The sequence below is a fragment of the Lissotriton helveticus genome, chromosome 3_1, assembly GCF_964261635.1.
Source record: "Lissotriton helveticus chromosome 3_1, aLisHel1.1, whole genome shotgun sequence".
NCBI classification, from domain to species: domain Eukaryota; kingdom Metazoa; phylum Chordata; class Amphibia; order Caudata; family Salamandridae; genus Lissotriton; species Lissotriton helveticus.
The window spans coordinates 656,288,306-656,312,736 of record NC_136061.1 but is presented as its reverse complement, the minus strand read 5'-3'; the positions used below and the strand labels follow the sequence as shown (position 1 = coordinate 656,312,736).

The following is a 24,431-nucleotide window of genomic DNA, read 5'->3' as shown; positions in this document are numbered from 1 at the left end:
TCTCACAGTGCAACAGAGACAAACAGGAACCATCGTGGTGCAGCGGGGACACTGAGGTGTGCTCGGGATGCAGAAACCACAACAAAACACCCCAAAGCCGATGTACCCTAAAATGCGATACGGTGCAGCCACATGGAATGGTCAGGGGACGCGTCTCCTCTCCTGTCCAGCACTCTTCTCACCTGGAACGTGCATGGTGGGCCCTTGTCAGCCTCGGTTCCAGTCTGCAGCCTTCTCTGGCCCCAGCACAAGTGAGGAGGCAGCTCAAACAACGAAATGTGGCCAACTCAAGCCACAAAGCAAACAGGGGCTACCAGGAAGGGTGGATGTTTCAACAATAGGAACCAGGGCGGCGCATCCACTGATGGAGCGGGGCCTAAGAACTGCAGACGCACTGGCGGTGGGGCGACAATCAACATGCTCCACCTGAGCAGGCAAAACACACAGAGTGCATCACACTATAGACCAACACAGGCTGACGCAGGGGTCAGGGGCAGCCTGTGAACAACCACCTTCTTCATCTCGGGGTCACAGGGAGGTGTTCGGCATCCCTCACCATTACTAAACCTTCTTTCAGCTGCATGGCTGGGGACAGACTCCCAGGCGAGCTGCAAGAGGCATGGCTTAGCAGCAAGTGCTGCCAACCACCGAGGGAGCATCTGAATCGTAACAGTGGAAATAATGACAGGCATTTACACAGTGTGCACTAGAAACTGGCTTGTCCTTCAGCTCTCTTATTATCTACATCACAAGGATGAGAGTGTGAACCTGCCCTGCATGGAGTCAAACCTGCGACCTGTGTAGGAAGTGGGTGAACCGATGAGATGCATAACTGATATGGCCACTTGTAACATACTAGTTACACACCATAGTTGTTAAGTCAAAGAATCCAAGATCCGAATGAAATTGTAGAAATATTTATTGAGTTTCAAAGATAAAAGGCCAACACCGGATCCGCAGCTCCGCACAGCTTCTGCATCGAGTCACAGACTGCTTCAACTGATCACCGATGACACCTTGGGATTCCAAGTGTCATCAGTGATGTGATGTAAGAACCAGTGACAGCAGCTCGTGACATTTAAAGTGCCACAACAATTAAACATAAACACAACATATCTCCTTCCTTTAACAATTTATACGTTTTACACTTGTATTACATTTGTATCTTTTTCTTTAACATTAAAATATTTTAAACTCTTTACTTAGCCTAGAACAACACACCACTCCCCACAAAAATAACAAAGGTGAAAAAACCAATGGAGAGACTTAACTCTTTGTTATATAATCATTCCAATACGTAGGTGGCTTAATAATTCTACCAAAACTATTCATAGGAATATCTCCTACAGATGAAGCAGGATCATCAATAGGAACACTTTCTGACTCAAATAACTTTGTAGGAACAGAATTTGAGTGTCCTCAATGTGCTCAGAATCAGAACAAATTTCATTTTCTTCTGATACTTCACTTTTTACAGAATTTGAATTAATATCCTTGCAATGTACTACATTTTCAACTTGCACACATTCATAATCAAGCCAATGGAAGTTCCTTGCAAATTGATGATCATTTTGAGTTTCAGTCTTGTTTTCAGAAGTTTCTTTAACTTTTACAATTCTTCCTAGATGCCAAATTTTACCATCTGAAAACTTAACTGAGTTCTTGAAAATTTCAATCACCTTTAAAGGTGTAGAGAACTTATTCTGACCTTTCCTCACTTTGAATGGTAATTTAACTCGTACAAAATCACCAACCTCCAAAACCACTATTCTAGTATTATGTTTGGAATCATAATGTTTCTTATACTTATCTTGATGTAACATAATGTTTTCTTTACTTGTACTGGTGACCACTTCAATTATTTTGAGTGTTTCATCCAGCATTGGTTGTCTTTAGTAAATAGTACTTGCCCCTTCATGATGGTAAAAGGACTAAACCCTGTGACAGTAGGGGTGATGCGATAAATCCATACCATTTTCTTTATTCCAATAATCCAATCCTGACCTCTCAAATTGGCTAATTGAATGGAGTCCTTGATAACACGATTAAATCTCTGTACTTCTCCATTTTCACTTGGATGATAAATAGACGTAACCCTGTGAGTTATGCCATTTCGTTTCAAAAACTCTTCCACTTGATAACACTTGAATTGAGCACCATTATCTGTAATAATAACTTTAGGTAGTCCCTCTCTTTGGAATAACTTATCCATGAATTCCAGCACATTTTCAGAATCAGCTCTTTCTACAACCTTAATCTCTGGCCATTTCGAGAAATAATCCACAGCTACTAATATAAACATATTGCAATCATCCTTTGTGATAGGCCCCGTGATATCAACACCTAAAGTTTCCCAGGGCATTTCTGGCCACAGAATTGGACATAAGAGAGGAATGGTAACCTTTTGTGATTTATCAGAATTTAAACAAACAGAACATGCTCTGACAGCCCTTTCTACCTCAGAATCAAATCCCGGCCACCAATACAATTCTCTCAAGCATATTTTTGTTTTCACTATACCAAGATGTCCTTCGTGACACAGCTGAATGACTTTCACTCTCAAATTTTTGGGTGGAATGATTTTCTCACCACGTAGAATATTGCAGTCTCTAAGTGATAATTCATCACGTACTTCCCAGAATTGTATTAACTCTTCATTCAATAAATTCTTACTGGGCCATCCATTCACAACACACTCTTTGACTTTTACAAGAAGCTCATCTATAATCATACACTCTTCCCATTCTTGTGAACTCAAAGAGATATGATCATTTTTTAAGTCAATAGCAGCCACCTGTAAATCATCCCAATTTTCAGTGGAAGATATTAATGGCAATGGTAACCTACTAAGACAATCAGCTACTTGATTCTTAACACCTGGATTGTAAGATAATGAGTATCTATAATCTAGTAGCCAGACTGACATCCTAGCTATTCTAGGGGTGGTATTTAATAACCCCTCTGGAGAAAGGACTTTTACCAAAGGTTTGTGAGCACATCTCACATCCACATGCAAACCCCATTTGAAACTTCTAAAATGTTCAAGTCCCCATACTACAGCCAACGTTTCTCTTTCGATTACTGAATATCTTTCCTCGGCTGGAGAAAGAGCTATAGACGCATATGCAACAGCCATTTCTTTTCCATGTAACTCTCTTTGGGACAACACAGCACCTAAACCTTTCTGACTGGCATCCGTAGTGATAATGCATGGTAAACATGGATCAAAACCAACTAATTCCTTAGCAACACACAACTCATTCTTAAGTTTGATTAAATCATTTTCCAATATGTCAGTCCACAAAAATGGAGTCTTATTTTTCAACAATTGACGCATGTTAAACGTCTTTTCTGAATTGTTTTTTACAAATGTGCTATAAAATTCTATTAGACCTAAAAAGGACCTCAACTCATCTTCGTTTGTAGGTTAGGGGGCATTCCTTATGGCTTTTACTAGGTTCATCTTTGGTTTTATACCATTAACTGAGATTTCGTGACCAAGGTAATCTAAAGAGTCAACTCCAAACTTGCACTTAGACAATTCTGCAGTGAGACCCTTTTCATTTAAAATATCCAAAACCGAGTTAATTCTCTTGTCATGTATGCACTTATTTTCACCCATGATAAGAATATCATCCTGGAAAAATAGGACACCTGGTAATTCATGAAATAACTTGAACATAAGGTTTTGGAAAACTGCAGTTCCTTACGCAAGGCCAAACGGCATGCGTAAAAAACAAAAACACCCCTGATGAGTCATAAATGTTGTCAAATTTCTACTACCTTCGTGCAGCATAATTTGATGGTACGCTGAAGTCAAATCGATAACAGAAAACCATTTCATACCTTTTGTGAGAGAAATTCATTCATTGATTTTGGGTAAAGGAAATCTCTCAACGACAATATTGTCGTTGAGGGATCTCAAATCAATGTAAAGGCGGCTTCGCCATTAGCCTTGCGGGCCACGACCAAAGGTGCAACCCAATTGGAAGCCTCCACTTCCTCAATGGTGCCATCATCTAAAAGACGTTTAACCCCTTTCATGCTGGGCCGATTCCGCCGCTGTGCGGTAAACAAAAGAACAGGGCGGGGCCGTGACGAACCCCAGCCGTCATCAGCACACGAGCACCGTGGAGCGCGACGGTTGGGGTTCGTCATCAGCATGGAAGGGGTTAAGTTCTTTATTGACTTCATCTATTACGGCCCAGGGAATATGCCGGGATTTATGAACTACAGGTTTTGCGTCATGCTTAAGAATGATTTTATGAACAAATCCATTCAATTGACCAACCTTTTTACAAAACCCTGCAGGATATTCTTTCTCTAATTCCAGATAGTAATTCTCATTAGAGTTTAAAACCATTACTTGTTCAAGTCCGTTGGGATTCAGGATTATGTTCAAATTCCTTTGGTCAATCCATGAATCCACTACAATCAATATTTCAACACCTCCAATAGTCATCGCACACACAGGTTTTGATTTACAATTAATGTTTAGTGAGTGAACAGAATCAGAGATCCCTGAAACACAATTCACATTCTTGTTAGAATTATCCGCACCGGAAGAAGTAGAGGAAGAATCATTATAATCTTCTTTAACAAGAGTTACCTTTTTCTTCTTATTAATATTACGCCAACATGCTTTAGTAAAATGACCAATGAGATCACATTGAAGGCATTTCTGTTTTCTAGCTGGACAGTTCTTAAAATTAGCTAAATTACTTTTACTACCACACCTATAGCATTTTAATTACTTATTGGTGGTATCTCTAGGGGGAAATAACCATTAAAATGACGGTGTTTTCACGCGGTTCCATCCCAATGCGACTTTCACATCGCAGGCGGCTTTACAACGCATGCTTTCATAACGCATGCTAGAACTGCGCGGTGACATTTACATCGCTAGCGATTACATCGCTAGCGCAAGTGCAAAATGACATGACCGATGCGATGCAAGTGCACAACGTTTTGCTATTCTAGCTATGTTGCCACACATGTGTTTTTATGTGTGCACAGACTCTAGCCAAGTTAATTATAGAATTAACACACTCTAGCTAATAATTATATGCATTTTTATGGTCTGGATGCCTGTCCCTTTGTGGTAATGAGGCTAGAGGTACGGCACGCATTTGGCTGTAGTGCTTTGTTTAAAACCAGCAGATCTATTTAATGTTCACAATACGTGTCTAGCCACTTAATATTTAGACTGCAACGTTTTTGCTGATAGGGTATGTCCGAATCGGTCAATGGTTCAAAGCCGAAGGGTCAACAGCATAATAAGGTTTTCTTTGAAAACAATGGAGCTTTCCCCCATCTATATCATTGCGTATTTACCATGGTCGGCGACTGGCTGCCGCCCCCCTCTCCCAACTCACCACACCACACCCAGGATACAGGCACATGAAACATGGTTAACTTTTGGAAGGCAGGGGGGGTCGCGAAACCCCCCCCGGCCGTATTTATTAAGATATAAGATCATAAAATTTTAATTGCATGATAAACGTTTTATACAAAAATCATCAAGACATTAGATACAATGTTGTCAACAAATGTGAGAGCCTAACCTTAACAGAGACTCTAATACAGCTTGTTCCTAACCGAATCTAACATCCTCATCTAGATTTTTGTATATTACATTTCTGGCCATATGGCAAGGTTGCTAACCGGTGTCAGGTCCTACTAGCTGCGCCTTACCTAGAGATGTGCGCATGCGCAGCCGGGCCCGTTAATTACCTCGGTCCACGCCGTGAACTCCATTTACCCACTAAAGGAGGGCCCTTACTCTGCGCCATCCGGTGACGTCATAAGTATGCGCGCGCGGGGTGGCTACCAGCCTAAGGAAAGCGTGACTACTCCAACCCGCGGCCCTTTGAAGCACCAGTTACCTTGCCCCTGAAGTTCTAGGAGGGGCCAATGGCCCCTCCCCCTGGGCGGGAACCTCCATGGGATGATGCCCGCCCCCTCAGACCTTAAAATTAGCTGCTCACCGGTCATGACCTTACCGCATGCCCCACACCTAATAAATACGACGACCTATGGGAAAAAATCTAAAGAACAACTACTCTCAGCTACATCACATCACACATCAACGTATCTACCAAAGGAAAAAAGGGCCTAGACAGAATTGGAACAACAAAACATATTTCAACACATATCCCTAAAAAAGGAGGAAAATTTCCTAAAGAAAGCATCATCAGCAAAATATACAAAGCACATCCAGTTCGTTATGCCTGGGGATTGAAAACCATAACCTACGAATTTACACCTAAACCAAACTAATACAGCATTGACCATTTTTTTGTTCCAGGGATGGTGGGAGGGAAAACAAGAAGCCCCCGAGCGCGGGGCACGACAGGCTGTGGGGGAGCGTCCAGGGACAAGAGGGTCTCCCGGGCGCTCCCTGCCTCTTTATTCCTGAGGGGTCCGAGGGGGTGGCGGCTACGCCCCCCACCCGGCCCCTCCTGCGGCCTGCCCCCCTGACCCGGAAGTCGTATGGTGACATCCGGGTCAGGGAGGGCGCCACCCAATCGACGGTGAGGCGCGCCCAGGAAGGCACGCCCCACCACCGAGAGGCCTGGAGAGGGAGGCGGTCGCCGCGCCGCCATGCGGGTGGGGGGGCCAAGAGCCCCCCCATTTCACATGGTCGGCGACTGGCTGCCGCCCCCCTCTCCCAACTCACCACACCACACCCAGGATACAGGCACAAGAAACATGGTTAACTTTTGGAAGGCAGGGGGGGTCGCGAAACCCCCTCCCCCCCCGGCCGTATATATTAAGCTATAAGATCATAAAATTTTAATTGCATGATAAACGTTTTATACAAAAATCATCAAACCATTAGATACAATGTTGTCAACAAATGTGAGAGCCTAACCTTAACAGAGACTCTAATACAGCTTGTTCCTAACCGAATCTAACATCCGAATCTAGATTTTTGTATATTACATTTCTGGCCATATGGCAAGGTCGCTAACCGGTGTCAGGTCCTACTAGCTGCGCCTTACCTAGAGATGTGCGCATGCGCAGCCGGGCCCGTTAATTACCTCGGTCCACGCCGTGAACTCCATTTACCCACTAAAGGAGGGCCCTTACTCTGCGCCATCCGGTGACGTCATAAGTATGCGCGCGCGGGGTGGCTACCAGCCTAAGGAAAGCGTGACTACTCCAACCCGCGGCCCTTTGAAGCACCAGTTACTTGCCCCTGAAGTTCTAGGAGGGGCCAATGGCCCCTCCCCCTGGGCGGGAACCTCCATGGGATGATGCCCGCCCCCTCAGACCTTAAAATTAGCTGCTCACCGGTCATGACCTTACCGTCACAGGCCAGCATTGTTAACCGACGATCAGGCCTCCCCCTGTCTTGACTCACCCTAGAAAGTGCTCACCTAGCAAAACCCTCCAACCAGGCCCAGACATTATTAGACCACAGGACGTTCCCTGCTTCAGTCAAGTGTACCCCATCACCCAGGTAGAATTGTGCGCCCCAGATACACCCATGTGGAATCGTCTGCAACCGGGGGGTTCGGAATAGTTTGTCCAACTGTGTGTTGATCCTCTTTACCGAGTGATTCAACGCCCTGACCGAATCCCCCCCTCGCCACTGCCACCGAGGGATAAGTTGAGACCATACTACCGTGCACCCCGGGCAAGTCCTGGACACCCACCCCGCAGTGGAGATGATCTCGTCAATGAGGATGCGCCTCCCCAGTTTGGCCAGGTCATTCTCCCCTAGGTGAAGTATCACCGCTGACGGGGAGTCGGGCTGCTGAGCTAAGAGTCCCTGAAAGAAGTTCCTAAACTGACCAAGGCACAGACCCCCTCTCCCGAAGAATGAGATGTCTAACCCCTTCAGTGCCGCCCTTCTCTTACGGTCTCCTGAAAGAAAAACATGTTGCACCCGCCTTACATAAGAGTGGCCCACAATCCAAATCTTCATTTTTTCGCGTCCAGCATGCTGCTTGTGCTGTGACGGTGTAGCTCCTTCATTCCCGGCGGTGAGTTCCTCCCCTGCGTCACAGGTTTGAGAAACTGCAAGAACCAGAAAACATACCAAGCGTGAGAATCATCCTGTCATAACATGTCAATCCGTACATATCGTTTATAACAATCAGATGACCATCTCCCAATTTTCTTCACACTCTCAGCCGAGAGACTCCCTAGCGCAGCTTCAGTTGCCGCCCCTATCCTAAAGGAGTGGGTGCCAAATTCCTTGGGATCCAACCCTGCCTGTCTAACGGTCAGTTCCAGGACCCGCCTAAACTGGTATCTAGTCAATGGTGTCCCATCGGCATGACACAACAGTGCCCCCCCGCCGTGCCCTCCCGTTGCCTGTGGAAAACCTCCACATGAGAAACCGGGCAACAGGGGTTGGTCCCGGCCCGGTGGAGCACTATGGTGTGACCCCGAGATTCCTGATCAGTTTTTGACCTCTGAATTGTCACCCACATGGTATCTTCCCTGATCCTAACACTAGTCAGTTGTAGGCCGCCCAACTTATCCCCTTTTGACCCTGCCACCAGTTCGCCATAGAAAGCCAGGGAAAAAGTGGCTTTGAACAGATGTATCTCCCATTCTGAACTACACACCTCGTGCAATGCCAGTAATAAGGCTGCCAGCCGCGCCAATCTTATGGGCTTTCTCGTATCTGCAGAGTGGCCCTGCAACCGGCGCCATCCCCTCATGGCCTTGCGCACCATAAAATTATTGGTGGGGTCTCGCATGCCCTTAGCCTGCGCAAAGAAGGCGACCGCCACCCTATGTCTGCTTGCGGCTGCCACTGATCTCCCTTCCCTGTGCATCCATTCCAAATAGTCCGCAAAGCTGTCCTCCTGTGCCCACCTAACCTCCCAATCCTGCCCTAAGAAAGCGCGGTAAGACAAAAACGCCCCTTCGTAAGCTGTCTTGGTCCTGGGGGCTAGGCTAGCAACCACGAGGTCCTGTAATCTGGGGCACCAATCTGCCAGAGTACTGCCGGGAATTGTGCTGGCGAGGGGTCTGCTGCAGGAAGATGTTCCCTGAAAACCTGCATTTTAAAGCAAGAAAGGGAGTCAGCTGCATTGTTGAGGACGCCTGGGACATGTTTGGCCCTGAAGAGTACATTCCATTTTAAGCACTGAAGCACAATCTCTTTAATCAGGCGCAAGATGAACGGACAGCGTGCCCCCTGTTGGTTTATGCATTCGACCACTGTCATGTTATCCGACCAGAACACCACTGATTGGTTACATAGATGTTCTGGCCAGACCTTCAATGCCACCCACACTGGAAAAAGTTCCAGGAAGCCAATGTTGGCGGTCAAGCCTCATCTTTTCCATTCCTCCGGCCACCGTTGGGCTACCCACTTGGTCCCTAGAATGGCGCCAAAGCCCACACTACCAGCAGGGTCTGTCCATAAACTCAATTCTGCTGATGTAGCGGGAGGACCTGACCACACTACCCTGCCATTAAAGTCCTCCAGAAATGCCATCCAAATATGCATATCCTGGCGAATCTCAGCTGACAGCCTAGTGCGGTGGTGTTTCTCCCGTAGTCCTTTCATAGCCTGGGCAATAGAGCGCGAGAATGGGCGCGCCATTGGGATGACCAAGAAGCCCCCGAGCGCGGGGCACGACAGGCTGTGGGGGAGTGTCCAGGGACAAGAGGGTCTCCCGGGCACTCCCTGCCTCTTTATTCCTGAGGGGTCCGAGGGGGTGGCGGCTACGCCCCCCACCCGGCCCCTCCTGCGGCCCGCCCCCCTGACCCGGAAGTCGTATGGTGACATCCGGGTCAGGGAGGGCGCCACCCAATCGACGGTGAGGCGCGCCTAGGAGGGCACGCCCCACCACCAAGAGGCCTGGAGAGGGAGGCGGTCGCCGCGCCGCCATGCGGGCGGGGGGGCCAAGAGCCCCCCCTTTTCATTCTTGCTGCTTTCGCGGTGCCTTGGTGTTTGCAGTGGTATAATTACGAGCAGTTCGGTCAGACTAACTACCAGCGGGCTAATTCTGGGATGAATGGCCGGGTGTTGTTTTTCCACTGCATGTTGCACCAATAATGAACTTCAGTTTATCCCTGTGTAGGGCGCCCTGTTTTATGGACATTGTGGTGATGTGTGGTGACGTGTTCACACAGGTGTGACATTGGGGTGCTCTACTTTAACGCTGGGCTCTACTTTAACACTACAACTATGACGTTTGGTTATGTAATGTTGTGACGTAATCAGTAACCTGAGATGCTGTGCTCAGTGACATTGTGGTGACATGCGGTGATGTAATTGATGTGATGGGCCTGACATGAATACGATGACATTAACTTTGTGCGCCACTGACATTGTGGTGACATAATTGGTATGATGGGATAAGAGCTTTATGTGCTAGGATTCTGTTGAACCAAAATACTGGTAGCAGCTGCATTCAGAGGGGAAAAACAGACCTTACCACTCAGAATAATGATTTGCCTCAGGGTTCTGGCTTATATCTGGCAACGGTACTATAGAAATTGTAAAATATTGAAAACCTTATGTGCTGGGGTGGTTCAACAGAATGGTCCAGCCGAACCCCCATTCCTGTTTGTCTCAGTCACTTTCGAGGCTCAAATGCTTATGCATAAAGGTGCCCGGCTGTCCCTCGCTCAGTGACCCCGTGACGTCATTACTTGCTGAGTCCAAGGTTTGCATCCGCACAGTAATGTCTGGATCTGCCCTGTGTATGTGGGTAGATCCGATATACAAAACAGAAGAACTAGCGGCGTGTTACTCCTTACATGAGGCTTAGCAGAGCCAAATGGCGTGCTCATCAGACATTGAGAAAATACTTAATTTCCATGCTCGGAATGGCCAGAATGCATTGCTGCACATTGGCTGAAATGTGGGTTAAAGCACAGTTAGATTAATCAAGTGTGTGAATATCTCAAAGAGCAGGATCTTGGCATTCTTTAAAACAAATGTTGATCTGAAATGCTGGAGATGTGCCGTTGTGGTCTACTCCCATCATCACTGACTTTATGGAGACGTAGGCGCGGCCCTGTGCACAAGCTGGTACCCACTGCTGGCTGCTCGACGCGCCGGCTGCCTGTCCTCTAGTGAAAGAAACAATCCCCAATATACCAAAAGCCTGAAAGTGAAAACCAGTGACAGAAGGACAGTGACTTCTCTTCACCGGTTTGTGGTTATCAGACCAACCATGAAGAGAGAAGGCTCGTACCCCTTCTCACCACATCACCTCTGCTTAAAGCAAAATACACATAGCTAAGAAGGGCCTCACAAAATCTCACCCACAATGTATATTCACTCCCTCTTGTGTGACTTGTACTGTTCCAGATGTCCCATCACTGTGGTCTAAATTCCCAGAGCAAAAGGGTTATTTCTCAAACCAAGAAGCTTGAATAAGAACAAAAATGACTCAACCACTGGAAAATGCAACTTAGAATCAATCATGCCTAAGTTAGTGGCAAAAATTCCAAATCATACAAGTCTAAAACAGACGAGTGGTGTAACGCACACTCATCACAACAAACGCAAGGGACACAACAGCACAAAATCAAGTTATACCTGTAAAATAAATGTTTAAAACACACCAACATCATATGGAAGATGGAAAACCCAGACACGCCTGAATGTGGGCTCTTATTTCTTTCTCAAGAAAAACATAAGCACAAAATTGTTTAGAAACGTAAATAGAAAGGAATGTTACCTATAAAACCCAAACGTTTCATCAAAAGAAGAACAAACATGAAGGCACTAGGGAGTCTTGCAGGCTGGCATCCGGCTTCATGTCCCAAGATCAATCGAAGTGTCAGGCATTCATTACAGAGACTGAAGTGCTCTCAGTACACACTGCTTTTTCCTCTCCTCCCTGCACGGCGATACTTGTAACTGAACCCTGTAAACATTTATGGGCCAACACAGTCCAAGTAAATGCTGACTGCATCCAAGCACTTCTTACATCCTTGCCACCGAGGAACCGGGGCAGCAGTGTGCAGACTTCAATCCTTTAGTGTTCTCTGTGTAAGTCCACACTGGGAGTCCCCTGCTGTTCTCCTAGAATCATCACTCTGGGCGCTTTCTACTTTGTGTATGCTATTGGCACACAACCGTGGGGACACCAGCCGGAAGTAACCCCACACATTCCCTTTCTTCACATTGGAACGCTACAAAGCACATGTACCCAACACTTGACTGACACACATATTTTACCTAAGGAGAGGGGGCAATTCTGTTTCATCCTACTGCGGCAGACAGCTGTACGTGGTGTATGCAAGCGACACTGAAGCTGGGAGTGTGACATTATGGTGACATGTGGTGACGTAATTGATGTGATGGGCCTGACATGAATACGATGACATGGACTTTATGTGCGTGCACTGACATTGTGGTGACGTAATTGATGTGATGCGATAACAACTTTCTGTGCTCGTAATTGAGATGCATGAATACGATGACATGAGCAAGCCCTTGGGAAGAGAAAAACAAGATTAGTTTATTTACAATCACCTGCAATCACCGATTGCAAATAGCGGATATGCGTTGTAATGGCGTGCACTCTTGCAGTGTGTGATGTATTGTACTTGGCAATAGGAAATACCGCATTGGCGTTGAAACGCCGTGAGTTGTAAACAGTGCCGGTGTGATGGTCTTTGCGATGTTTTTGACACGTGGTAAAAGCACGAGTTGGAATCGTTTGCGATGTGCGATCATACATCCATCTCTAGGTGTAGGAATAGTAACAGACTTAGCTTTAGTTTTAGAATTAACTTTGCTCACAGTAACTTTATCTGCCTCCTTAGGAGATTCAGCAATTGCTTTTGCACATTTGTTAGTAATTTCTGCTTTTTTGACTAAAGCTACAACATTAGACAATGCTGCTTCGCCATGTATCCAAAGACGTTTCTGAACATGTTCATTGTTTACGTACATTATTATTTGAACACGGATTAGTTCTTCCTCCAATGATCCGAACCTACAAGTCAAAGCTAATTTCTTCAAGTCTGATACAAAATCCTCTACTGACTCTTGCTTTCCTTGTTTTCTTCCAAAAAATGTATGGCGATCAATTGCTATGCATACTGAAGTTGAATAATATATATCTAAGTCTTCTATAGCATGAAGAAATACATTAGAATCATCAGCAGGATGTGTTTTCTTGTTCATAGAATTGTAGACTTTTAAACCTTGTGGACCAAGTGAATGAAGTCAAATTTTCTTTTTCCTGACTTATGCTAAGTCATCTTCACCATCCTCTAAAGCATCAATATAATTTAAAAAATATTCCCTCCATTTGAGCCATTTGATGGTAGGATCTCCTTTGGTTGACCGGAATGAATGTGGAAGAGTTAGAGAAAATGTTTGTGCTACACTCTTAAGTAATATCTCTTAAAGTAAATTAATAGTAGTAGACCTTTGCTAAAGTACTGTGCTTGAAGACCTGAATTACAAAAAAAAATCACTTAAAGAACACAAATTTAACAAACATTTGAATTGTATCAGAAGAAAGTAAAATTACTCAGTAGTTAATGTTTTGCCAAATAGACAAACAGTAGAAATTGTTTATAAGGATGACCAACAACTACATTGTATGAAAGTCGCTGTAATAGACTAGTAGTTGTAGAACAGGTTAAAGTTGTGCTTGTCACCTCGAGAGTAAAGTAAACAACAATTCCGGTATTATATTAAATAGAGTTAACAATACCTTCTAATGTCTTAACATGACCCAATGAGGTGACACACTTGATAAATGGTGTGCGTATCACCGTAGTGCTTGATAAATGGTATGCCTGAATAAGGTGATACGCTTGATAAATGGTGTGCGTATCACCGTAGAACTTGATTAACAGTGTGCGTATCACTGTAGTAAAGCACACACAATAAACATTGATGAACTTCAAAAGCGGTGTGCATATCACCGAATGACATGCAAATAACTACGTTTCCAAATTGGCCGCACGTGATGCGTGATTACGTTTACTCCCGAAGGTCAATTGCCAAGCGCGTAGCGTTGTTACATCATACAGGTCATGAAGCAGGAGCAGAGCGAACACTGGAACACAGGAGCAGTGAAGTTCTCAGTGGCAGGTACGTTGCCGGAATGTCGACAAATTTAAATAATGCAGCGATAGTTAATGTGGATAACTGCTCGTTAAACACTCTTTGGTCTTGGCCTTAATTTAATCAATAAATGCGTACTCACAGACGTCTATTGATTTCCTTGTAGTAGATTCTCTGTTCTCGTCAACTAGTCTGTAAATCCAATTCTCTCGGTATCTTTTATGATCACAATTGATTTTGCTTGCATGGAAAGTTCTTCTCGTCGTCGCCAAAATTGTTAAGTCAAAGAATCCAAGATCCGAATGAAATTGTAGAAATATTTATTGAGTTTCAAAGATAAAAGGCCAACACCGGATCAGCAGCTCCGCACAGCTGCTGCATCGAGTCACAGACTGCTTCATCTGATCACCGATGACACCTGGGGATTCCAAGTGTCATCAGTGATGTGATGTAAGAACCTGTGACAGCAGCTGTGACATTTAAAGTGCCACAATAATTAAACATAAACACAACAATAGTCATCCCACCGCTGAGCTAAGATTGGAACGAAAAGCCGGCAAGGCGGGTCCTGAGAGGGAGCGCAGTGGCAGTGGAAGCTGTTTTTTAAGACCACGTGATACGTGGGTTGGGTGGATGTGGTAAGTTCTGGACAAGAAAGGGTAACTGCAGTAATGAAGGTCGCCAATAAGTTAGCATTTGTTGACTCCCTGCCGTTGAATCACATAATTAGATCTTAGAAACAGTAGTAACGTTCTAATCATGGATTTTCCTCTCATTTTCCTCCCACTGTGTGATCTTGTACAGATCACTTCATCTCCCTTGGCTTCAGTACTGTAATTGTTACATCGGCAGGAAGCCTGCATTCTTAAAAACTATTTTATTCTGCCAGTTTTTGCTTACAATCATTACCCAACGGAGGATGCAAAGCCATACAGCAGATTGGAAATTAGCAGAGAGAACAGACATGCTCTCAGCCTAACCCAGACTTTTAGCGTGGCATGTTTATTCCTACGCCACATCTGAATGCGAGGGTGCGACAGAGGGAGCCAAATAAACAAAAGAGCTTTTGTGGATGAAATTCAAGCTCAACTTTCACCCGCTTATTCACACGCTCCCTCACTCACACACAAATGTGGTTGAGAATTGTCCTAGTTTAAAAACCTCGCCTCAGTGCACTAATGAGCACACCAGTGCTCCTGACGTGTGGCGGACCGGTCACCCGTTTAAAAAAATCAAAAAGTAGTCCCGAAATGGATGTAAATGGCCACTGCGTATACTTAAACAGTAGGTGGGCTGTGCACTCATTGAGAGCTAAACACCAGAAGACGCATGACGTATGCATGCCCTTGACAAATAGGGAGGCCTACAAATGGAGTGACAATGGTGCTAGCTATGGGTGGGGCTGTAAGCCCAGAAGTAGATACTGCATGTCTCTGTTCGAGACCGCGCATGCGCACAGTCTAGAGCCGAGACCTAAAAAGAAAAATATGCTGCCACCTAATATTGTTGGCATATACTGCAGTAACATATACAAATAAACATAGCAGCATGTGCCTCGTTGTTTTCAAGTTCCAGCATTACCACCAGATTTAAACAAAATATGTTGGAATGGTAAAACAATGATACAGGTGAGGAAAATGCCATTCATGATGGGTGCTGGGTTAAAAGTCAGTTGCTTTGTAGGGTCCAGTGCACTGTACAGGAACAAGCATCAAGCTGTCCATCAGCACCATCAGGTGGATTTTAGATGCTCTAAAACGTGAATACAAGCATTGGCATATCCAGTAGGTCTCTCTTTTCAATCAATCAATCAGGAGCTTGTAAAGCATGACTACTCACCCATAAGAGTCTCAAGGGGCTGGTGGGAGGGGAGGGGGTTGTGGGGGGGGGGAGCTGGTCTGCTAAAGTTGCTGAGGTTCAGTTGAAAAGCCAGGTATTGATGTCCTTCCTGAATTGAGGTAGTGATGGGTATTGCCTGAGGTGGAGAGGCATGGTGTTCCAGGTCTTTTCTCCGAGGTAGGAGAAGGATCTTCCTCCGTCCGTGGTCTTGCGGATACGTGGGACTGTAGCCAGGGCTAGTTGAGCAGAGTGGAGGGTTCTGGTGGGTGCGTGGAATGTGAGGCAGCGGTACAGGTAAGCAGGCTCCGCATCGTCTAGAGCTTTCTAGGCGTGTGTGAGGAACTTGAAAATGATTCTTTTGTTGACTGGGAGCCAGTAGAGGTCTTTCAGGTGGACAGTGGACAGTGATGTGGCTGCTGAGAGAGATGTTAAGGATGAGTCAGGCGGGGGCATTCTGAATGTTCTGCAGTTTCTTGAGGAGTTTCTGGGTGATGCCGGTGTAGAGTTAATTTTCGCAGTCAATTCTGCTGCTGATGAGTACATGGATGACCATCTTTCTGGACTCAGTGGGTATCCACTTGAAGATCATTCAGAGTAGGCATAGCATGTGGTAGCAGGATGATGAGATGGTGTTGATTTGGCGGTTCATGGTGTGCGAGGAGTTCAAGATGGTGCTTAGGTTTTGTGAGTTGTCTGTGGGTGCAGGAGGGTTTGGGGTGGGCGTTCTAACTGCTTCGGGCCAATAGTAGTCGTATCAGGCGGAGGGGGTGGTGCCTATGATGAGAACTTCAGTCTTCTCTGAGTCGAGCTTGAGGCAGCTGTTCTTCATCCAGGCTATGACAGCCTTCATCCTGTGTTGGAAGTTGGTCTTGGCGACTGTGGGTTCATTGGTGAGAGAGAGAGAGAGAGAATCAGCAGGGTGTCATCGTGTAGGAGATGATATTGAGTCTGTAGTTCCAGGCGATAGCTGCGAGCAGGGCCATGTATATGTTGAAGAGAGTGAGCTCAGGGAGGAGCCCTGGGGCACACCACAGCTGGTCTCTGTGGGTTCGGAGTGGAACGGTGGTAGTCTGACTCTCTGTGTTGGGCCAATAAGGAGGGAGCGGATCCATTCCAGGACTTTGTCACGGATGCCCGTGTCTTGGAGTCTTGTGCATAGAGTGCGGTGAGAGACGATATTTTTTATTTATAACCCTATTTAGTGTCAAGGCCAGGTCTTTGCAGACTCTTTAAACACATGGCTGGCTTTTTTCTTTTGGCAACCCTACTTTATATTTCTTTTCATGAAATGCATTTGCACACTACAGCAGTAAATGTAAAATCCACCCTGCCTTACATTTATAAGGCAGAGTGGAGGGGGTGGTACTTAAACCAGAACAAAACACTAAGCCTCAGTAAACAGTTTACAAAGGTATGTAAATATGCAAATGGTCTCTAAAGACCTGTGAACAACTCGAGCGTGCTGAAGATAAGACTGAAGACACTGCCCAGCGGAGCCCACAGCAGCTCGGGCTGCCCTGGCCCGGTTTGAGACACACAACTGGAGGGGGGGGGGCTGAAAGGGCTGAACCTCTCTTCGCGCTGCGCGCCTGCTACCCACGTTATTATAAAATGTATGGATCTTAAAATGCATAGGAGAGGAGTTGCAGCCCCTGGCTGTTGGAAGTTAGCTTAAAAATGTGTGTGTGTGTGCATGCTTGTGAGTGTATACATGAGTGTGCATGACCATTTTGCCCATTGCCCACCATGGTGCAATAAATAATTCTGAATGCATTTAAGTCAAAGTGGGCGCAGAGAAGAGAGGAACCAATGCAAGGGTATACCTGCAACATTACGCTACAGTACAGACTTAACCAACCATCTTGCCTCCTCCTTGTAGCTCTATAGTTACATCTGCTTTTGAAATACAGCACTGTCAAGTAATGTTTTGAAAAGGTGGTGATTTTCTTTTACTCTAGTAGGCCCACCTGACCCCCGCCCCACCAAACCCCGCCCCCACCTGCTGGTCCATCGGTGCTGCCCTCAGTCACAAACCAGACTGTATTTTTGGCCCTGAGTTAAAGTGTGTGAGTACCCATGCTTTAGAATGTTCTCCTATGCCATGGAAGAACGACCCAACAGACTAGCCACGACAGAATCCAAATGAACATTGTCCGGCAAAACATTCTACATATTCTCCAGAGAGTATAACTTGGCCATAAACCTTGGAAGCAGAATTGTATCTGGATCTTTCCACTTTTGTTTTGTTTTACAACCTCCAACACAAGAGGCCTCTTTGAGCAGTCTTTTGATAAAGTTTGAGTGTGATTCAGTATCGAATGCAGGTGAGAGGTCAAGAAGTATGAGGGAGACGGTTTCCCCCTGGTCCAGTAGGGTGCGAATCTTATCTGCGGCAGCGATGAGTGCTGTCTCTGTGCTGTAGTTGCTTCAAAAGCTGGAATGGGTGTGATCGAGTTAGTTGTAGCGTTCCAGGTGGTTGGTGAGTTGTTGATAGGAGTGATGTCAGTGAACGTCCCTGGGACATTCGTGGACTGGCTGAGGAAAACAGGATAACTTGTAGAGAGTTGAGAGTAGAATGGGGCAGTTCTGCAATATTAGCATTGTTAAACTCCAAGCATGATAGTATCAAGGCCTGAGCTAAAGTCTTAAGGTGATTTGGGCAAAAGGAATGCTTTACTTTTTTGATTGCTAGTGGCAACGTAATTGACTTTATTTGTGTAGGAAATCTGCCTTATCTGCATGGACACCCCAGAATCTTTGCGTTTGCTGGACCGTATATTTTTGGTGGCTTTAAAACTCTGTGCACTCTACCCCTGCTAACTCGTAGTAAAGTTCCTCTGCTCCTTCTTTAAATATAGTTGAATTGATCTATTCCTAATTGGTATATGTAGCTTGCCTACAAGTTCCTAATATATGGTATGGTAAGCAATGTTCCCTCTAATTTTTTTCCTCTGTGTGCGGCAGTGGAGGGTCTCTGTGCGCTGCAATCATGGCCATGTGCGCCAGGAACCAGACCATGCGCGTGTGCAGCGCCAAATGTCACTCCAAACGTTGGCTTAAAAAAGTGAAAAGATGGTGCATTTTCACACAAACAGCTCCACGTTAAGCTTTTGCATATTGGATAACGACGCCATTACATTGATTGGTTACACAGGTAAGTACACTTAAGGTTTAGAAAAGCACAAGACTCCAAAAGGTGGTAGCATCATAAGATTTTACTAAATATTTTTAAGTGGAGCACTGTTCATTAGGTGGGGAAATGTTGAGAGCCTATACAATATCAAATATACACAATAAGTTAGAAAATTACATAACATTTACAATGTGATATGAAAGCTACTGAGTAATGTTGGGCTATCCCGCCAGGGATAGTTTGTAAAACTCAGACATCCACGCAAACATGGACTGTGGGAGAAGGACGTTCAGACAAGTCAAGTGGCATCACTAGATGGGTGACAGGGTTGCTTCTCACGGCGATCCTTGCCATTTTTCCAGTGCTGATAAACTTCATCAAGGTCAACTTTCCCATTCAGGAGGTAGGCCTTTGTTCTCATCAGCATATCCAAATGCTTTTGCTCTAGTCTATTCCTCAATTTACTCTTTATAGTATTCATGAGGCTGAATCCTCGTTCACAATCTGCACTAGATGCTTGAAATGTTGCGCAGACATCAACTAGCTGAGACACCACACTATATTGAGCAGCATTGCGTACAGTGAAATTCACCATGTCTTGAAATGTGGTCAATAAACCACCCTTTACATGTTCTGCCACCACATATTTATAGTCTCTGTATTGTCGAACAACATCTTCTGGCGTTTCACAATCACCCAGGACCAAGACATTTTTATACTTTTCAACAAGTCTTTGTATATTCTCAGTCCCAAAATCAAAATGTGATTGTGTTGACATTGCCTGGATTTCAAAACTTGTCCATTCTTTCAGTTCATCCTCAGGGAACCTTTTTTGCATGTGCTCACAAAGAAGGGAAACAAAAGACAGAATAGGCCCACTGTCAAATTCATGCCTTTACTTGTACAACACCATCATCTCTCTTACATTGCTGCTCCAAAAGACAGTGTCCCCCAAATACTGTTCCTTAATTTGGCCAATCTTTGCTCTTGCATACTGTACAGCTTCAACAGTAGTCAACGAACTTTTTTGGAACAGTTTGCACAATGCTACAAATTCACTCAGAATGTCATGAAGCACTGCAAGGGAAATGTGGTAGTTTGAGTCAGATAGCTTTTTGTAACAATATTTAGCAACTGGATCATTCTCTTCAACTTTCTCATGCTCAAAGTACTTAAGAACAGCCTCGTAATTCCGAATTAGTGCACCAACTGTAAAATGCCTCGAAAGCCACCGGACTTCATTCAATGGTCGAAAAGAGACCACTTCACAGTCAGTGACTAATGCCATTTCATCCAGCTTGGACTTCTTTGCAGGTGATCTGGAGAACACAGTGTAGACAGTCCTCAATAATGTCTCCATCTCTTTAATCATTGGAACCCTCTTCCAGGCATCATCAACTCCCAAATCTTATCGATGAGCGACACAATGCTGCTCAACTAGATGGGGAATAGATTGTTGAAGGCAAGTAGCAACACCATTATTTTTACCCAGCATCACAGACGCACCATCGGATGTGAACATGACCATTTTCATGAGGTCCAGTTCATTGGCAGTGTAGAATTCCTTCACAGCAGTAGTGATGGCCTCAGCATTACAACTAGTCAGCTTCACTATGCCCCCAAACTGTGTTTTGTGCTCTGTTGAGGTTACAGGTCGGTACTTGAAGTACAGAATGAGCATTTTTGTAACAGAAATATCTGTGCTCTCATCAATTATCAATGTGTGATACAAAGCGTTAAGAAGTTCTGCCATACCTTCACTGTGTATCACGCTATTGATGGCCTCAAGGAACTCAAAGGCATAGTTCTTGCTCCTCCAGCTGTCTGGTATCTTCACATACAAAGCTAGGTGGTCATGGATGTCTTGTACAGATAACATTGAAGTATTCATCTTGACTGCCAGCAACACATTGTTGATGAGAACCTTTATCTCCTCAGGCAGGGATCTGTGTCGTTCAACTACTTCCATCCTATTTGCTTTGTCAGTGGGAGTTTCTGTCAGCATTGCCCGCACTCCAAAACCAAACCTGGCAGCAGCAATTCTGTTTCTCAATATCACCATGGCAGACTCGTGAACTTTGCTAATTAGATGGCGTTTCAGGTAATCCAGTTTCCAGCCATCACTCCATTTCTTCCCTGTGGAAAAGTCCCCAACAATCTTGGCTTCTGCACATGCTTTGCAAATTAAGCCCACATCTGGACTGTATTGAAATAGTTCCCCAAGTTGCACTCAAACCTTGCTTCGTGATTTCTGGGTCTCAGCCTCCACAATTTCTTTCATCCACTCTTTTTTTAAGACAAGGCAACATTTCTTCCTTTGTGGTGAAGCATCACACACGGCAGAAGGTACAGCTTTGCGCTTGAACATATTTGCAATAACTGGGTTTAGCCTGCTATGCCACAAAGCCTGCAAAATAAAGGAACATGGTTAAAGTTGATGCCTATGCTCATGATTGCAATCGGTCACATAATACTGAGGCATTGCCGGCAAAACGTAGAGTGTAATTACCTGGATTTTTCTGTCCACTGCAGTGCCCTTTCAAACTTATATCTAGCACTGTCCGTAGAGCCTGCAGTAGAAGTAAAGATTGTTACAGCACATTGTGAATTTGTAATACAGAAATATACCATGTGCACCATAGGGGGACTCTACCAAACAATTACCTGTTGTGCTTGTTGTCACGTATGCCGGTTCAAATGTGTGGGGTACTGTCTGTGAAACCTACAACAGAAGAAAACTTGGGTAAGATATGTGGTTATACTACAATGTACAAGATGCACCACAGTTTAACTCTAGCAAAGAATTACCTGCTCTGCTTGTTCTCACGTATGCCCGTTCAAATGTGTGGGGTACTGTCTGTCAAACCTACAACAGAAGAAAACTTGGGTAAGATATGTGGTTATACTACAATGTACAAGATGCACCACAGTTTAACTCTACCAAAGAATTACCTGCTCTGCTTGTTCTCACGTATGCCCGTTCAAATGTGTGGGGTACTGTCTGTCAAACCTACAACAGAAGAAAACGTGGGTAAGGTATGTGGTTATACTACAATGCACAAGATGCACCACAGTTTACCAAACAATTACCTGTTGTGTTTGTTCTCACGTATGCCCGTTCAAATGTATGGGGTACTGTCTGTGAAACCTACAACAGAAGAAAACGTGGGTAAGGTATGTGGTTATACTACAATGCACAAGATGCACCACAATTTACCAAACAATTACCTGTTGTGCTTGTACTCCCGTATGCCCGCTCAAATGTGTGGGGTACTGCCTGTGAAACCTACAACAGAAGAAAACATGGATAAGGTATGTGGTTATACTACAATGCACAAGATGCACCACAGTTTAACTCTAACAAACAATTACCTGTTTGTTCTGCCTGTACTCACGTCTGCCCGTACAACTGTATTTGTAGCACAGTCTCACAAACCTGTAAAATTAAAGGGGTGCATATTGTGAATCTATTTTCCAAGCACCCCCCAAATGCAACGTGGAACATAAACAGAATTACCTTGTCTTTGTGGGTACTCACGCCTGACCATTCAAATACAAATACCTTACAGACTGCAAACCTGCAATTGAAGACAAGATGGTTAGCAAAGGCTCTAAGAGTTACAAACAATGAATGGGACTGGCCCAGATACTCCACTAGGAAAAATGACCAAATAGTTACCTGGGATTCCAGTTTAGCCAAATAGGCACGTGCCCCTGTACTTCATTATTAGCTTCCATTAGGCTAAACTTATCTGCACCTCCCCACACAATGCAGTCACTCTCCTGCATTTTGTTTTCCTTTTGACATGTCAGTGTTTTTACCGAGACGTTTCCCATTCACACACATTTGCATGTATTCACATTTACAATAGACCAGTGGAGTGGTGTATGCATGGTGTGGTAGCGCACCACCATTACAGACAACACATTTCCAATTCAAATGAGCACAGCAACTGCCACCACCAAACCTAAGGGGTTTGCGTTTCATTTATCTTCATCTTCCGAAGACAAAATGCAGAAAATCAGAACAGCTGTTGTGCTGAGAGCCGTGCACCCGACACATCACCACAGTAGTCCCCTTCAGCAGCCCACAACTTTTCCTCCTTCACACCAGCCAAACCTTCACTTGTTTCCTGTTTATAAAAAAGCCTCAAACCCAACAAGAAGAAGCAATGGAAATGCCATATATAACCAATCTGAAAATGTGGTGGCTATGCCGCAAGTCATGATCTCCTACTGTTGCACTGACTTCCTATGCTGTGAAAATGTGCCTCTCCTGGCGCAGTCACTTTGCTCAAATGGGTGTAATTTCTGATACATATATCCCATGTGATCAAGCTCCTTTGAGGAGTGAAACATGTCATGGAAAACACCTGTCTGATAATGGCAGATTAAAACCTTGCACTGCTTGCACCTTGATTCTGTGTGCTGGTCCGTGACTTTTGAAGGGAGTTTAAAGAGGTCTACACCTGAGGACTCTCCGCCGAGCACTAGGCGGTCAAGAATTTCTGTGTTATATATATATATATATATATATATATATATATATATATATATATATATACACACACATATATACACACACATATATATATATACATATACATATATACACATATATATATACACCGCACTCACACGGGGGAACGTTTCAGGTACTAGCTTCTTTTAATGGTAGGTAAACAGACGCGTTTCGGCTGGAAGCCTTCGTCGACGAAGGCTTCCAGCCGAAACGCGTCTGTTTACCTACCATTAAAAGAAGCTAGTACCTGAAACGTTCCCCCGTGTGAGTGCGGTTTATTTTTGCCATTTGATTGGGCGAGGATTCCTGAGCTGTACATGTTAGCGGACTCCCACAGCCGCTTGCCGCACCCGCCGAAGAGTGCTCCGAACGAAGGTGGGAAGTGAGCGGAAATATATATATACACATATACATACATACATACATACATATATATACACACACACATATACACACATACACATACATATATACATATACATATGCACATATACATACACATATATATACACATACATACAGTTTCCCTCTTCATTGCTTGATTTTGCGCACAAGAAAGTGTCACTCATAGTTTTTGAAATGTCATTCATAATTACACTGAAATTTTGAACATGTCACACATAGCAATCCGAAACCTTGGCAGCTATGGCTTTCTCTACCCAGACCAGCTGCCTATACCAATAGTCATCAGTTCGCAGTAGATGGCCTTGTTTACCTTGATTAGGAATGCCACTGTGTTTTATTGTAACCATGAGAAATACATCGATTTTGAAAAGTGGCTGGAGTGAAATAAAAATATGAATGCAGTAAAAAAAAAAACTGAAGAACCTTTGGGATGACTACAATGAATATATGTGTCTCTTCCTCCCGACATGAAGAAAGCTTGGCAAACAATTTTTTTTCACTCTAAACTGTCGTTCTTC

General features: G+C 44.6%; 1 protein-coding gene and 1 pseudogene across 6 annotated transcripts in view; one reads left to right on the top strand and one right to left on the bottom strand.

The window, feature by feature from the left end:
- Positions 1-24,431, top strand: part of TMEM234 (transmembrane protein 234) — an 80,630-nt gene that overhangs the window by 35,155 nt on the left and 21,044 nt on the right. Inside the window, exon 1 of one of the 5 annotated variants that reach the window (XM_078680700.1) lies at positions 13,941-14,041. The exons of 2 other annotated variants lie outside the window; for them this stretch is intronic. In XM_078680700.1, coding sequence (XP_078536826.1) covers positions 13,984-14,041 — 58 coding nt within the window. In that variant the 5' untranslated portion in view covers positions 13,941-13,983. Of the gene's footprint in view, positions 1-13,940; positions 14,042-21,954; positions 22,023-22,134; positions 22,161-24,431 lie in introns of those variants that run through there. 2 more of the 5 variants (XM_078680703.1, XM_078680704.1) reach the window with 2 other exon arrangements.
- LOC144822804 (uncharacterized) lies at positions 19,116-22,637 on the bottom strand (annotated as a pseudogene). Its single transcript, XR_013608697.1, has 8 exons — positions 22,359-22,637; positions 22,215-22,272; positions 22,077-22,134; positions 21,939-21,996; positions 21,795-21,852; positions 21,651-21,708; positions 21,496-21,556; positions 19,116-21,393 (listed from the first exon to the last, which is right to left on the bottom strand). The product of XR_013608697.1 is annotated as an uncharacterized LOC144822804 (transcript).